The following is a 16,228-nucleotide window of genomic DNA, read 5'->3' as shown; positions in this document are numbered from 1 at the left end:
TCAGGATACTTCTTTAAATGTATATATATATATATATACACTGCTCAAAAAAATAAAGGGAACACTTAAACAGGTGCTTAACACTTAAAGTGTTCCCTTTATTTTTTTGAGCAGTATATATATATAAGTCAGAATTCTGAGATCAAAGTCAGAATTCTGAGAATTCTCAGAATTTTAATCTCAGAATTCTGACTTTAAACTCAGAATCTGACTTTAATCTCAGAATTCTGACTTTAAACTCAGAATTCTTTTTTTTTTTCGGTGGCCCTAATCCTCTTCCGTAAAAACTGCATCATAGTAGCTGGTGGAGATATTGGTGCTATGCAGACAGGAAGCAGCATGTCTTAATTTTAGCTTGGACTGTCCCTTTAATCAGGGTCAGTTACTTGGCCCCGCCCCATGTTCACTTCCCGTCCTCCTATTGGTCAGGTGGAATGTCGGTTCAGACAGCGAAGACGCACCAGTACGCACGTGCTTCCCTGATTGAACGTCAAGATGGCAGCGTCCGTGTGTCGGTGTTACGAGGTTAGACCCCATTCATGCCCTTCATTACAGCTCTCAGACTTGAAACGCTATTTTATTACAACGAGCTTAACTCCGATGTGTTTGTGTCAGTTTTGTCACCTTTATTCATGAGAACAAGGTTTTATAAATCTTAGTTGGAGTACGTTATGACCGTTAAAAGGCCTTGTTGCATCAGAATCGTCGCCGTTAAATCTGTTACCGCTTAATAACATAAGCTATGTTTTTAGTAAATTTGGTTACTGTGCTTTTACCGGGTTAGGGTGTTTTGAAAGGGAGTTTGTTAAAAATCAATAATACATTGCGAGTAGTTTTAAACCATGGTATGGGCTGGAGCAGAACAAGAACGGCTGCATTTTTACTACAATACTGTTGCCATAACAAAATCGGACGAGAAACTGAGTAATGAAAAGGTTTCAAACACATTCTACACGACGACTGAAAATTGTTCACATTTGTATTGACAAAATGATGCTCCTTAGGTGAAAGAGTTCAGTTTTATTTTTAAACACATGCATATTTTCCTTCCACTTCAGAATTATGCACTATGTTGGGTTGGTTTTATCATGTAAAAGCCCAATAGAAATGATTAAAGTTTGTTGTTGTAGTGTGACAGTGTGCCGTAAGGTTTTTAAAGTGTTTGTGGTGGGAGTAAAAATAACAGTGGTCTGCGCTACAGAAAAGTAAGGGGCGGGGAAACATGCATAATGAAGTAATACATTTTAAAATAAATTAGTGCTGTTTCTTTCTCAAAAATATTTCAAGATTTTCTCTTGGGCTGTTGGTGTTACTTTCCCCTGTACTCTGTTGTGAATCAGCAATTATACAGAAACCTTTTTAACCCGTCGCTGACATGGACTGCCTTACCTTACTGCTGTTTTTTGATTGCAGCTGATTGGCAGGAATGCCTTGGCTCTCTGCACACGATCCTTGGTCTCTGCTACATGGAAAAGAGATGCCTACAGGTTACACAGGAGCCCGGCTGCAGCTGCGCAGGTACACACTAACAATTATTTTCATATGTTCCACTTTTGGGGATTTTATTGAAACAATCAGTTGTTAGCATATTTGGTTGTACACTGTTTTCATTTGTCTTCCATTGCCGATTTTGTGTTTTGGATGCCTGTAGATTTCTGGATTCCTGTATTATTATTTATATATATATATATATATATATATATATATATATATATATATATATATATACTAACATATTTTGAGTAACGTTTTTCTGTTTCTCTGTTCAGGTCCGGTATTCTTCAGGACGGAAAGGTTTTCTGGGGGAGTTTGTTGATAATCTTCGTCAGGAGTTCAGTAAGAACCAGGAGATGAAGGAAAACATCAAGAAGTTCAGGGAAGAGGCCAAGAAGCTGGAAGAGTCCGACGCCCTGCAGCAGGCCCGCAGGAAATATGTAAGGGAGTCGCTTGGCTTCTGGTGTGTCGGTTTACATTAAAACTGATTATTGTTGGTAAAACGCTTTGACTTGAATGCTGCAAAAATTCTTTGTTTCATTAGAAATCTATAGAGGCAGAGACGGTAAAGACTTCTGAGGTGTTTAAGAAGACCTTTGGCTCTCTGTCAGACACTGTCAAAGAGGTGAGGTTTTTGATGGGATCTAAACAGAAAGCACTAAAGAGTGGTTACTGGATTTTTTTTTTTTGGGAAGGATTCATTCCATGTTGTGAATTCACCTTACATATTTGTACATTTATTCAGTGGACATCCATTTGAATTCTATCTTTTACTGTACTTTTTTGTACTTAAGGGTCTAGAGGAGGTGACTCGTACAGATATAGGAAAGAAGATCAAAGAAGGCGTGGAAGAGGCAGCGAGGACAGCCATGCACTCTGCAGAGTCCGTGTCTAAGGGTGGAGAGAAACTGGGCCGGATCAGCGCCTTCAAGGCCATCTCACAGGTCAGAAGAATAGACATCTCTCTAAATCTCTTCTTTAAAAATGCAGCATTTGAGTTTGCAATAGAGTAGCTTTCAGCTCAGTTGCAGATAAATAACAATCCTTTCCTGACACATACGTCTGAAGTGCTTGTTTGATTTTCCCTTATTCCTGATTTTATCTAAAGCTCTGCTTTAACGTGCTGATGAACTTTCATGCTTCCCAGCTCAAAACGTTAAAACTGCTGCTTCCTCTGTAGGGCGTTGAGTCCATGAAGAAGGAGATAGACGTCGGAGACGCTGGCCCCTACAGAGCTCCTGCTCAGCTGAGGATGAGAAGTGATTTTTCGTTTAAAGGGGCAGACAGTGACAGCAGAGTGTTTGAGGCCAATGAGTAAGTAGCTGCTAAAAAGAAAAGAAAAATCACTGTTCTCTACATTGATACCAATGCATAAAGTCTTGCAAAAATGTGTATTTAGTTGTTTTTTTAAACATTTCATCCTGTTAATACATATGGATGTATTTTATTGGGATACAGGTGAAACACAAGGTACGAATGAAAAGGCTTTTTTCAGATGAAAATCTGAAAAGTGTGGCTTGTATTTGTATTGATTCCCATTTACTTCAGTAAACACAAATATAAGCCAGTGAAATCACAAGGTTACAATATCTCAAAATGTCCCAAAAACATTAGGCCTTAAACAGCCTTAAATACGTCCAGAATGTCCAATCTAGATTTTAAATTACTTCTACTCATTTAAGACTTTTAATTTTTGAGCAATAAACCAGTTTCAATTTCCCTGTAATGTTTCCACCACTCGCTTATAAACAAGTGCATATTTTATGAAGTTCATTTCCATATGATTAAAAATTCCACATCTGTTTTTATGATGTAGAGAAGCTCTGGGGGTGGTTCTGCATAAGGATTCAAAGTGGTACCAGCAGTGGAAGGACTTCAAGGACAATAATGTGGTCTTTAACCGTAAGTTGCTTCCAAATAATAAACAAACTATTTATATCCTTAATGTCCTTCTGCTTAATCTGTAGACATGCCTTCTCAGTTGGAGACAGCAGGGGGCAGCAGATAGTTTTATAAGTGCATGCCTTAACACAAAAATGGTGCGCAATTTAGATGTTTTTGATGAATACAACTGCTGCCTTTATCTAAAAAGCACGTTATTTTTCTAAGAAAAGTCCAACTCTTTCATTTCTTTTTCCTTTGTGCTCAGGATTCTTTGAGATGAAGATGAAATATGATGAAAGTGACAATGCTCTCATCAGAGCATCTCGAGCCATGACTGACAGAGTTACTGACTTCTTAGGTAACTCTTCATCATATCCACCTTGTCTTTCTAGTTGTTGTTTTTATATATTCCGACCTACAAATTTAGCATACCAGTGCTGTTTTTGTCAGTGTTGCTGATGGCGTTGACGTGCGTTTCTAGGTGGCCTTTTCTCGAAGACAGAAATGTCAGAAGTGCTGACAGAGATCCTGAAGATAGATCCCAGGTTTGACAAGGACACTTTCCTCAAGCAGTGTGAGAAAGACATCATCCCAAACGTCCTGGAGGTAATAGGAACCACCAGCTTTTGTTTGTCATTTATTCCTTAAATCCTTCTTTTCTTTTATCCGTTCCCTGTCGTATTTCATTCCTTTGCTTCCTGATACAACCTAGCTCAGTTAGGGAAAAAGTTAGTTAAAATAAGATAAAGAAAGCAGGTTGGAGATTAAATGTAAATCTCTTGATGATTTTTAAATAGAAAGATAAAATCTGAGTGTCAGAAATATCAAAGCACAAGTAAGTGATGCATTTTCCCACAGCTCACTCATGAATTGTTTCCTCTGCAGGCTATGGTCCGTGGAGAGCTGGATGTGTTAAAGGACTGGTGCTATGAAGCTGTAAGTTATTCAGCAGCTACATGAACATTTATCTTTAATAATTTTTTAAGCTCTGATTAATTTAAAGTTGATGCTCCACATAACAAGGGTGGAAGTGATTTTTAGGTTAAAGAAAACAAATGTGAATCAGTTTTTTGCTGCATGACAGAGTTATGTGTCTAACGTACTTTCCAAAGTACTTTTTCCAAACCTTTTTAAATGCATAAGCCCCTTTTTAGAAATGTAAAGCATAACAATGAGCTGGCATGTTGATCTGCTTTCAGGTATTGTGTGTGAAGTGTTGTTTCATCCTTTGTTCTTCCTCTCAGACATACAGGCAGCTGGCCCATCCCATCCAGCAGGCCAAGGCTCTGGGCCTTCTCTTTCAGTCCAAAGTTCTCGACATTGATAACATAGATGTAAGTTCTGCTACAACCTGTTAATACTATCACTTACACCCATGGAGATTTTCCAACATCCAGTGCAGTATCTCCTTATTTTCTTGCAAAACTAGTCAAATTTGTCTAGTTCTCCACTCCTTCTTAATCCACTTCATCAACATACTGATTGGTGAATTGGCGAATGCGGAAATGAAATCCATACAGGGTTAGATGAAAAGATGACACAAGTTCAGAACATGTAAGACGGTAGCTGATCTTCAAATGAGTGAATATTCCAGCAGTTTCACTCCAGTGCTCAGAAATTACATATCCTCTTCAATTAATATATGGCAGCATGGGTTAGGTTTGAAAAGTTGAACCTCCAACATCGGAGAAACCGAATGACTTCTAATCGGCTGTTTTGAAGTCAGTCGTCAGCCTCTTGTTTTGTGGCCTCTCTGTGTGTTTTAGTTGGCGATGGGTAAGCTGATGGACCAGGGCCCGGTGCTGATCATTACCTTCCAGGCTCAGGTCGTCATGGTGGTCCGCAGCCCAAAAGGAGACGTTGTGGAAGGCGATCCGGTCAGTGAACTTCAAATTTACTGCAAATTTGAAGCAGAGCTAGGTGTTCATAGTTAATTTGAAACTACAAAATGTTACATTCCATTATACCAGAAGACATGGTGAAAGAAAATTGAAAACAGTTAATCATTTATGTTGTTGTTTGGCATTAAACACCTCCACAGGAGAAAGTGATGAGGATGATGCACGTGTGGGCCCTGTGTCGGGACCAGGAGGAGCTGAACCCCAACGCAGCCTGGAGGTTGTTGGACATCTCCGCCTCCAGCACAGAGCAGATCCTCTAATAGGAGGTCACAGGGGCTGCAGATGAACGTCTCCTCTGTTGGACAAACTGTAAAGGAGGGCAGAGGACACAAACGTTGGGCTGGAATCCGCTCCGGAGCAGAGCAAACCCCTTCTCTGTGCCGACTTTCCAGAAGATTCATGTGCACATGTACATAGTTGATGCTTGATCATTCGCTGGAATCTGCATCCTGACTTAAACTTCATTCTTGCTTGCTGTTCTTCGCAGTGCTTGGATGGACAGAGATATAAGTAAAGCACCTAAACCTTCTTGTTATTAATGTCTGTTAAAACACAGAATCACAATACTGAAGACTTCATCCTGTGCTGCTCCCCTTCCAGACTAGTGGTAAGATTCAGAAAGATCATATCTTGTAGGTGGACAAAGTGGACCTTCATCTTTTATGTCTGTTGAAGTTTTGAGAGATGTGTCAAAGTGTCCCTATATTTTTATCACTTTTCTTTTTGAACATTGGAGGCATAGCTTCAAATTTGCATTTGTGGCAGTAAACTCAACATACCAAGGCACCAAGGAAATGTTCTTCACACGATTAACACTGAAGAAGTAAGTTCTAATTTTTGGCAGAAACTAAAGATGCACACATCAGACGTTTGTGGCAGTTTTTGCTGAATCTGGTTTTTCTTTAAGATTTAGAGCAAGATTCAAAAATTATGATTTTTATAGCATTCATGCCTTGAGCAATCAGTTATCAGGGCAAAGGTGACATTATGCAATTGAATGAAACAGAAGTTCCTCCAAAAAATTGGTATGTCCCATTATTGCTAAAACATACTTCTGAAGTTTACCATTTCGTATCAGTATTTAGTCTACCTAAACAGCACTTCCATGTGTATATCCTAGACCTAGAGAATGAAGATCTTAACCTTACTTGAGGATTTCTAAGAAACTGCCAACATTTCCAAATCATGCTCATAGAAATGTATATTTGCTTTTGGTTCAGCCTTCCTGTTGCCCGCTGAAAGTCTTGCTCTCTCTCACTGTCGCAGCCTGAAAGAACCACAGACATGTCTCGACCTGTCACTGAACTTTGCTTTCTTTCTAATGGTTTCTTACATTTTGTTTGTTTCAAATGAAGTGCTTCTTCTGACTTCATTTTAAACACACCACTGAAAATAGCTACTGATGAATCTTCTCAGTATTCATATTGAAGAATGCTGTCAGCAAGAGTGTTCACTCATTAGGCTTCTAAAAATCAGGTGATTCCGGTCAGAAGATGACGACTTAAATCAAATAGCAGGAAAACAATCCTCCTCTTGTGTAACCATAACACAAATGGTTTGACATGTAAACCTGGGTGGAACTTGATGATCCGACGGACCTTTTCAGTCAATGTTTCGGGTTTATGATTTTGGTTTTTTTTCTCTAGTGAAATAACTTTTCCAATCTCAACGAAGGCAGAAATGAGAGCGATTGTAAATAGATGTAGTAGATCTTTGACTGTTGTTTTGCTTTTATATGCAGGTTTGTGGGTTTTATTTCACACATAAAAGTACCATGAAATTAGATGATTTGAATATAAAACATTCCAAGAAACGATGTATTGATTTAGTGCCACAGCTGCTCTTGGATAACGAGTCTATTAGTTACATTATCAGGAATACCACACATTATGTTTTGTTAAGTTGCAGTGCAGTGTGTCCTTCTCTTAATCTACATCATAACCTGCAAGTAAGAAGTGCATTGTTTTATTTCATCATTCAGGCAGCTTCAGGTTTCCAGAATCGTTTAGTTCTACCAAAGTCCAATCATTCACCTGTTTGTCTTACACAACTGCTCTGTTTACGTTTCTGAATGTGGCTTTTAAGCAATGGTGACAATTGAGTTTATTACTGAACAGACTGCATTGTTGTTTGAAATATTATTGATGTTTAAGTTGAGTCCATTTGTGTCAACGATGATGCCAAAATTCGTGGCTATATCCGACAGGCACAGCATGCTCTTATTTTGTTAGACAGGAAGTCTTGTATGTAGGTTAAAATGTCTATTTGCTCAACTTAAAGGTAAAATATTTCAATGATACATATTTAGTGCTTTTACTGATGCAATATGGTTCTCATGCAAGAGTTTACACACAGCCTATAAAACCCTGCCCACAGCATAATGCTTCCTCCTCCTTGTTTGACTGTGAGGTCATGCTCATCTCTTTTTTTCTCTTTCTCTCAAAATGGGTGGGTTAAGTTTATGCCAAAGAGCTCCAATTCATTTAGATGTTCTCTTGCGAATATGTACACATAACTTATTCTCCATGTACATAATGTAATATCAGAATCCTGTTGGAATAAAATACATTTTGTTTGTTCTGTCCTCAACACTTGCATTTCTTCTGAAGCCATATTTTTTATTCCAGAGTTTCTGCCAAACTTTTTATGTCTTTTGGTTTTTGTTAAGTTAAGCAGATCTTGTCAAAATCTCAAAACAAAGCAGGCTAATATAATTATTTTTGCCTCCGCTTCCTCAGAGTCAGCAGCTCTGGGTGCATCGCGTGTGTGCGCTTCTCTCTCAAGAACAAATTAAACTCTGGACTTCCTGTGTGTCTGTCTTTTGTTTTCTCATTTCGGTCCTGACACATGTTGACAGATGTTCAAGGACATGGCCATCAATGTCGGTTGATATACTCATAGATCAGTTTGTGTGGGACTGATAGATTAGGCTTTAAATAATTCATGCCTCTAGATCCACACACATACAGTCAATACGTATGGGGTAGTTTATCTTACGGCTGTCTTGAGATAAATGATTAGAGAGGTTTTTGTACTAACTAAATCAACTAGTCTGCAGAGATGAGGCTTCTCTGTGAACAAACCTGCATCCTAGTCTTTCTTTATACAGCCATTGCCTTTTTTGTGCAAATCAAGTTAACTTTAACAGGGAGAGTTGTTTCTCTAAGAGATGTGTGCTTAGTGAGAAGGTGTTAAAGGAAAGAGGAATGTTTTACCCTTTAATGATGCAACCATACACACACCACACTGTGCTCCAGCCTACATTGTAGTTAGTACAGTATCCACCTAGTAAAGATTTGTAAAAAGCCTTTAATTGAATGGATAGTTTTGCTGCAGCTGTCTAATCACACATTGACTTTTTAAGGAAATTTACATCAAGTTGTTGGTTTTACAAAATCATTTGAACCAAACCTTCTACTACTTTCTACAAATTGTCAGACTTCCACAGCAGACCAAGGAAAGCCATCAACCTTTTGCAACAATTTTGGGGAACTCGTTTTTTTAAAAATAGAATTTCTGTCAGACATTACTTATTTATTTATTTTTTTATAACTGATGCAACAACTTTGCACAAAGTGCTTCAACATTTAGACTGGAACTATGACAAAAAAAAAGTTAACAGGTTTTGCATATAAAGCAAAAATGTGTACACAACCATTTTCCAACACAGGCTGTTGGAGTTTACAAGCAACCTGCAGTCGTGACCTATGTTTTTGAAACACAAGTTAGAAATTGTATAACAGTGATATTCATAACCAAAATAAGCAAACAACAACAACAAAAAACAAATTGCATAACTCTAGGTCAGAGGCTCTCATCAGTTATGGCCACAGGAGGACAGCTCTGTGTGATTAGATTATGAACTAGTTCTGTGCTACAATTCACTCACTATTAATTAAACCAACAGGGAGATCCCATGTAGCCGCAGGAGGGGGGCCACTGGATGTGTGTTTTGTAGAATATGAACTATGCCAACTAATTACTTCTCCCTGTAAGTATCTGGAGTAAAGCCACAGGTACAGACAGGTGGCTCAGCTTGTTTTGTTTCCACATCTTTATCACATAATATGTCACAGCTGAGCAAAACTTGTGACTTAGCGGGGATAAATAGATCTTAAATAACTTGATAACCGGCTACTATGAATTTTTTACCAAACACAATGTGACATTAACATATTTCCTTTCTGCCATCTGAGAGGTAATGTGGTTTTAGGTAAACCTTTGTTTCTTAAAATATTATGATATAGTGTTTTTTCTTCCAAAAACAGCAGATAAAACAAACAAAAACAAAACAAAAAAAAATTCACCCCTACAACCTCAAATGAAGATACAAAGTGATGATGAAAGGATTTCTTTCTATTTTGCCACACTTCAGCATTTCAGATCATCTGACAAAGTTCAATTAATCTAAAATTCGGTTTTCAAAGCCATATTTACTTTACTAAAAGATTGAGCTGTACTCAGAAATCAGAAATCTGTCACCCATACACATATATATGTGTGTGTGTGTGTGTGTGTGTGGGCGGTGGGGGTGGGGGGCTGCGCTTGTGAGTGTGTGTGTAAATTTGACTTGTTTGGCTAGTTACTTTTATTTGTTGTAAAAGTAATACTTTTATAACAAATTTATATCAGATCATGAGGGTCTTCGTTAATGTCAAGTTGTCATAACTAAGACATTTTGAATAATGTCAGCTTTGTATTAAAAGTGTTATGATTTACCGATTGACACTTTATGACAACAGTCATAAATATTCATGAAGACTTACTCATGTCCATGACAGGTGTTATGTCATGTTCATGACGGTGTCATGACAGTCTTATTCACAGCCTGTCAAATGAAGCGTTACCACTATTTTTCAGGACGAGCCTGAAAATATACCATCCTGGGTGGAAGGTGGGAATAAGTGCTTATTAGATACTTTGGGACTTTTCCATGTATAAATGTAAATTGACTTCATAAAGAGGATAAAAGTAAAATCAAAGCATAAGAACACAGTTGTATTTCAAGATGGCTGTAATCAGTTCCATTGTTTTAGCTTGCGGTTTGAGTCTTAGTAATATACAGAACAGCCTTCTTTATTTCACATTGGCTCCTCCCTTTAAAATTAAATCAAACATATTTTTCTGTTTTGCTTTCTTGAAATCAAGCAAAAAACAGCTCAATATGGCAAAGCTAATAAATATGAGTCCATATTTACTACAAAAGAAATGACCTACTGCCTGCACATGGCTTTAATATTTAGTGTTTGAACATCTCCAGCTCAAAACTCAATAACAGTTTTTTTACCTACATAATCTAACAATTCATTATGCTTAAATTGACAAAATGATTTTTCTCTAACAGTTTTTCAGCTATTACAGCTGCTTTTGCATTGAATATCAACTTTATTTTTATGCGTGTCACTTCAAGATTAGATGTAGTGAATGCTGCTAGCCACACTGGTCTTACAACAGGACAAACATGCTCTGTGTCTTCCACACACAGACCCAAAGTGTTCAGAGATGAACCAGCAGGGAGGGAGGAAGAGAGGAAGGAGCAGATGGGAGGATCCTACAGAGGGTGAAGACATTAAAGCTCTGGTGGGAGTGGAGGCGGTGCGTGAAGTTCAGACCTCAGGCTCCACCTGCAGAGGAGAACTCCCAGAGCTGTCCGTGGTGCTGAAACCTTGGCTGCTGCAGCGACAGGATCATCACTGACAGTAAGTTCTGGTCTCATCTGGTCAGTTCGACCCTGAAACGATGTCTCAGTGTTGAAGGACTTTGTTGAATATAAACTACTGTTAGCATCCTTTGGTTTGGTGTGGATTTCTGTAATGAGTTAATTCATTGCATGTTATTGAAGCCACTGTTTAACCTCATATGACAACTGATTCAGCAATAGTTTAGTTTATGTAGAACAATTTTCACCCATCAAAATTGTGAAAGCGAGTGAAGCATTATTTTTTTTTAATGGTTTGGTTTGAAGTGGATTGAAAAGTTAAAGAGTTTATCTTTTCTCTGAGCTGCCTGAGATGCATCTTTACCTCAGCCCTTCTGATAAATAAAGAAATAATAATTTACCTTTTTACAGTATTACTGCAAATAAGTTGTTAAAAATTCCGGTTAAATTTTTAGGTCAGTACCGCATTTAGATTTACCTTTTGACAACTCTCTTTATTTTTAAAGTCCTTGACATTTTTAAAGCTGCTGTCACATAATCCACAGGAATAGATAACAGGAACAGGTATTACGCCACCAGGAGGGCCATATGTCGCTGCATGTGGTCTGATGTCAGCAGTTATTGAAGTTGTTGGTGCTGACTGCACCAACCAGCGTTTGGAATCTCTGAGGGGTTTTAAACGAAGATGTTCCAGTTTTGTATCTTTGAGCAATCTGAAAATGTAAATCCTTTTCCTGTGATAAGAAATTTTGCTGTATTGTTGTTAATCTTGTTAACCCGTCAAGCTCATGAGTGACCCAAAAGCATACTGGTTATCTTTATGCTGAATATAACTCAAAACGTATAATCTCAATATCTGAAGTGATACAACAGATTAAATTTGGTTGTAAAACAATGAAATCATTGTAACACTTTATTTGACGGGGTGTGTATAAGACTGACATGACACTGTCATGAACATGAAGGAGTATTTATGAACGTCTATGACTGTTGTCATGAAGCGTCATTCGGTAAAGAATGACACTTTTAATGAAAGATTGCTTTTAAAGTTGCCTTGAAAGTCCATTAAAAGTGTAAACTTTGCATTATTTTGTAAATAATGATACTTTAATGCAAAGTTGGCACTCATGGTTTAGAGACAGCCTTAAAAATCAGGAGTGCATATTGCTAAAACAACAACAAACTCTCTACGAGTTATTGTGGAATTAGAAATCAAAGATTAAAGGGAGCAAAAAAAAAAAAAAAAGATTTTAAAACAAAGAAAAACTGCAAACAGGTGTTTATGCATCTGATTTGATTGTAAATATCATTCTTGTTGTGGTGACCCTTAAAAACACACAAAACTCACAATGACACAGTTTTTAAGTAAATGATTTAAACCCCTGCGGTCATTTAAAAATCTAAGAAAACCAAATTGATATATATTCTTATCGAAGCATGGGAACAGATCAAAAATGATATTAAAAAAATAAGAAATAAGAAACAATATTCACACACTAAAATACTTGAGGTTTACAGAAAATGCACCGAACTCCAAACTAAACGTCACCTCCTTTAAATTCATGTGCTTGAGACTTTTGAAAAAGCAGGAGTGCATGTTGTGCACACCAAGAAAAATCTGGCAGACTCTCAGCCCATAGCGGGCAGGTTTAAGCACACAGTGGGATTTAAGAAGGAGCAAAACCAGCCCGCTCCCTTCCTGTCAAATTCTCTGGCAAGTGATAAAAATCAGCCAAATGTTTGAGGAAACTGAGTGCACATGGAGCTCTGACAGACAAATCTGCTGCTGATGCAGACTCTGTGTTGTCTACATCCTCATTCTGATGCATGCTCCGTCCTGTTCCGTTCATGTTCTGCATGTTGTTCATACAGGCGCGCTGCTATCTGGAGACTCCAGCCGCGTTGGAAGCATGCGATAGTTGATCCTGAGTCAGGTACCTTTTCTTTTTTCTTCTTCCACTATGCATTCAAGACTCCATATTAAATTTGTGATTGGCCCCTCAGTGCCATCATCCAGAGAGCACAGGACCTGAAACGTGATTTTTTTGGGAGGCGGGGGAGGGGGGGTGCAGAGCCTCCTGGAATAGAAAATGCTGACTTGGTGAAAATGTCTACTACAGGACATGTACACATGTATTTTCACCCCAGGTCTCATTAAAGACACCACAGAGAACTCCCCAGGAATTTTTTTAAAAATTTAAACAAGTCTTTACATAACATCTTTATCCCGTGCTGTAATTTTCCTGAGCGATCAGGGCAGAAAGCCTATTTTGTCGCACATAGTTTCTCAAAGAGAAGAACTGGTTTAACAATGGCATGAATTTCAAAACCACTGAAATGTTGAGCCACGAGCTGCTGTGTTTGCTCCACACTCACCGAGCTTTTTATATTGGTTCCCTCTCTCTTTTTCTCTCTCTCTTAGGTTTCCAAATCAGCGAAACAGGGATGTTCTTGCTGACTCAGGACGAAATATGCAATGAAAGTTTTTTTTCTTTTGTAGGAAATTAACTCGGTGAATAATGAACGAAACATTTAGCTAATTCAAATGCAACAAAACACACTGGAAGTCCTGTGATTTATCTATCTGAGATTTACAAAGTGTGATTCACTTTGTAATCTCAGTAAAGGTGTTTTTAGGGCTTTTCTTGGATAACGTTTAATAAACTGGCTTTGTTATGCTTCCAGCAGCAAATTCAAGTATTGATATTTAGTTCTCTTCTGAGTGATTATGTGCAGGAGAAGCTTTATAAAGAAGCCCCAGCCGACACCAGCCAATTAGACGTGATTAAATCTCTCTGAGCGTGCCTCGGCCTGCTTCTCGGTTTACCTGAGGGCTTATTAATTTGCACCAGTGATCCGTGCCCTGTTGTTTCTGCTTCCCCCCTGGGCTTAAGGGAAACTCCACACTCCGGTGTAATCAGCTGCTGCCAGATTTAACGCCGTGACGTCAAAAAGCAGACCCGGAGATAAAGAAGAGCAAGCAGGGCGATGCCAGTCCTCCCAGCATCTGACCTCACAACTAAAGTTCAACGACAAGCGATTTGAAAAGCACCCACACCTAGGATGAGTGACGCACCCTACTGGGTTGTGGACTATGATTTCTCTTCCCCAGCTCCGCCCGGATTCCCCAGGGGCTCGACAGCATTGCAGCCCCCGGTGGGGCACCCTGAGCAGGGCTCGGCTCTGTGCTTTGTGGGCCTTCTGGTTCTGCTGCTGCTTTTCCTGGTGGTACGCTGCGTCCGCATCTTACTCGATCCTTACAGCAGTATGCCTTCATCCACATGGACTGACCACAAGGGGCTGGACAGAGGGCAGTTCGATTATGCAGTGGTGTAAAGAGAAAGGGGGGACTGTGAAACAAGGGAAGGACGGATCTAAAGTCCTTTTGACTAATATCCTGTTTGAGTTTTCAAAAAAAATGCAAGACATGTCAAAGCTGATGATTGGTTGGCATAAAGGCGAGTTTCCAGGGTCCCTCTTTGTAAGAGTCAGTGCCTTGCAAAAGTATTAGCACCCTTGAACACATTTTCCCACAGGTTCTCAACTGGACCTCAGCGATTTGATTCAAACCATTCCTTTGTCGCTCTGGTTGTGTTGGATTGCCCTGGATGTGTCAGTCTTATGTGATCAGACCACCGTCCTCTTGAATGGATGGATGACTGATTGCAGCATGAAGCGCTTTAGGGGATCCTCTGGACTTGATAAAACCCTATAAAAGTAAAGGCTATTTACTATTTCCACATGTCAATTTACTGCTTAGGCGTCTTCAGAGTCCAATTGATTGCTCTGTGTTTTATTCATGGTACGACAGGAAGGGCGGTAAATAGAAACACACTTCACATTCTTCCGATATTTATTTGGGAATAATGTGAAAGCCATCCCTCTTTTTCCCCTTCACAATGATGCATTATTTTGTGTGGTTCTATCATATAATCTCCATAAAATGCAAAGGGGCATGAAGACTTTTGCAAGACACTGTGACAATATAAAAACAATGACTGCAGAAGCCATATATTCATCTGAACCTGCAGTAAACATCTTTGTTCTCGGCGTGGAGGTTAGATGCTGCAGCGGCAAACAGAACCGGAGGGGAAAACATCTGGATCTTTACATTACATCATTTGTAACTGTTCTTTTTCACGTCATTTTGTGATTCTGTAATGCTTTTACAAATCCCAGGGCTGGGTCATAACTAGATATCCTGATTGAATAAAAGGGAAGTTAAATGAGTTTGGAATAGATATTCAGACTCAACTAATACACGCTGTAATGGTGGCTCTGGAGGCCTCAAACTATAAATGTGGTCTGTGCTGTTGTAAAGTAAAAAAAAAAAAAAAAAGAAAAGAAAAAAAAAGTCTAGTTTTTATACCTAGGTGGGTGTTACAATTTTATTTTTATTAAAAGTGTGTCTTCAGTGTGAATCCTGTTGGAATTTGCTAGGCCTGTGTGCCTAGCAAAATGAAAACGACAGCCTGAAATGGTTTAAAAAATGATTCATTATCTAAAGGTTTCCTGTCTACTGGTTCATAAAATGAAACTATTCTTGTTCTTTGATTGTTGCTTTTTTAAATGAAATTAATTTTGACTTCATGAGAAAAAAAAAAGAAAAAAAAATCAGTATAACACTTAGTGCAGGAGACTTTGTCGGAGGGTTTTGCTTTTTTAAGAGGCTTATAGGGCTCAGTGCGCAGGGTCACAGCACTGACTGATAACCAACCGCATTAAGTTATGATTATGAAATACATGTACACTGCCACCTTCCCCCTAATCGGTTTTATCTCCCTTCACTGCACCAACCAAATCTGTCCAGCAGTGCCTTTGGAAAGATCTGGGATTTCCTTTAGATGAATAAAGTTCCTACTCCTGTATTCACCTGTTTTGTAATATTTTCAGTTTACTTAAGTCTAAGTTGTAGTGATAATGACTGGGAGAAAGTTTGATAATATACCTTAATATTGTGTTTGTACTACTTGTATGTAAGCTCTTGTAAAACATACATATGTTAATAACATGCTTCAAAGTGGCACCCCTTTTTTGTTATCAGTCTTTTCATTTTTTACACTCAAGCTCATTTACAGATCTGCAGAATACACTAATGTTTCACAGTCATGCATGGGATAACATACAAGAGAATCCATAAAAACTAAATTAATGTAGAAACACAGCCATCAGACTTTCAATTTGATTAAATTATTTACTTATTCTGGAAATTTTCCTCAGATTCTTTATTCTCCGCTGGGTTTTTAAGTCATCCCTACCTACAGTGACCTCTACTGGATTCTTTGAGAAC

The 16,228-nt window shown here is 38.5% G+C and overlaps 1 protein-coding gene and 1 long non-coding RNA gene across 2 annotated transcripts; both read left to right on the top strand.

The window, feature by feature from the left end:
* The first annotated feature begins 358 nt into the window (after nt 1-358).
* LOC114146083 (mitochondrial import inner membrane translocase subunit TIM44-like) lies at nt 359-8,090 on the top strand. The gene is made up of 13 exons (XM_028019848.1): nt 359-525; nt 1,414-1,518; nt 1,770-1,934; nt 2,039-2,119; nt 2,289-2,438; nt 2,675-2,808; nt 3,311-3,396; nt 3,644-3,736; nt 3,860-3,984; nt 4,264-4,314; nt 4,623-4,712; nt 5,145-5,255; nt 5,420-8,090. Exons 1-13 carry the CDS (start codon nt 496-498, stop codon nt 5,537-5,539), a joined length of 1,341 nt encoding a protein of 446 aa, XP_027875649.1. The 5' UTR covers nt 359-495; the 3' UTR covers nt 5,540-8,090.
* Nucleotides 8,091-10,850: 2,760 nt separating this feature from the next.
* LOC114146090 (uncharacterized) lies at nt 10,851-15,957 on the top strand. The gene is made up of 3 exons (XR_003595842.1): nt 10,851-10,978; nt 12,811-12,872; nt 13,361-15,957. It is a non-coding gene; the product is annotated as an uncharacterized LOC114146090 (long non-coding RNA).
* Nucleotides 15,958-16,228: the final 271 nt, after the last annotated feature.

This window comes from Xiphophorus couchianus, chromosome 6 (assembly GCF_001444195.1).
Source record: "Xiphophorus couchianus chromosome 6, X_couchianus-1.0, whole genome shotgun sequence".
Taxonomy (NCBI): Eukaryota; Metazoa; Chordata; class Actinopteri; order Cyprinodontiformes; family Poeciliidae; genus Xiphophorus; species Xiphophorus couchianus.
This window is presented reverse-complemented; position numbering and strand designations above follow the sequence as displayed.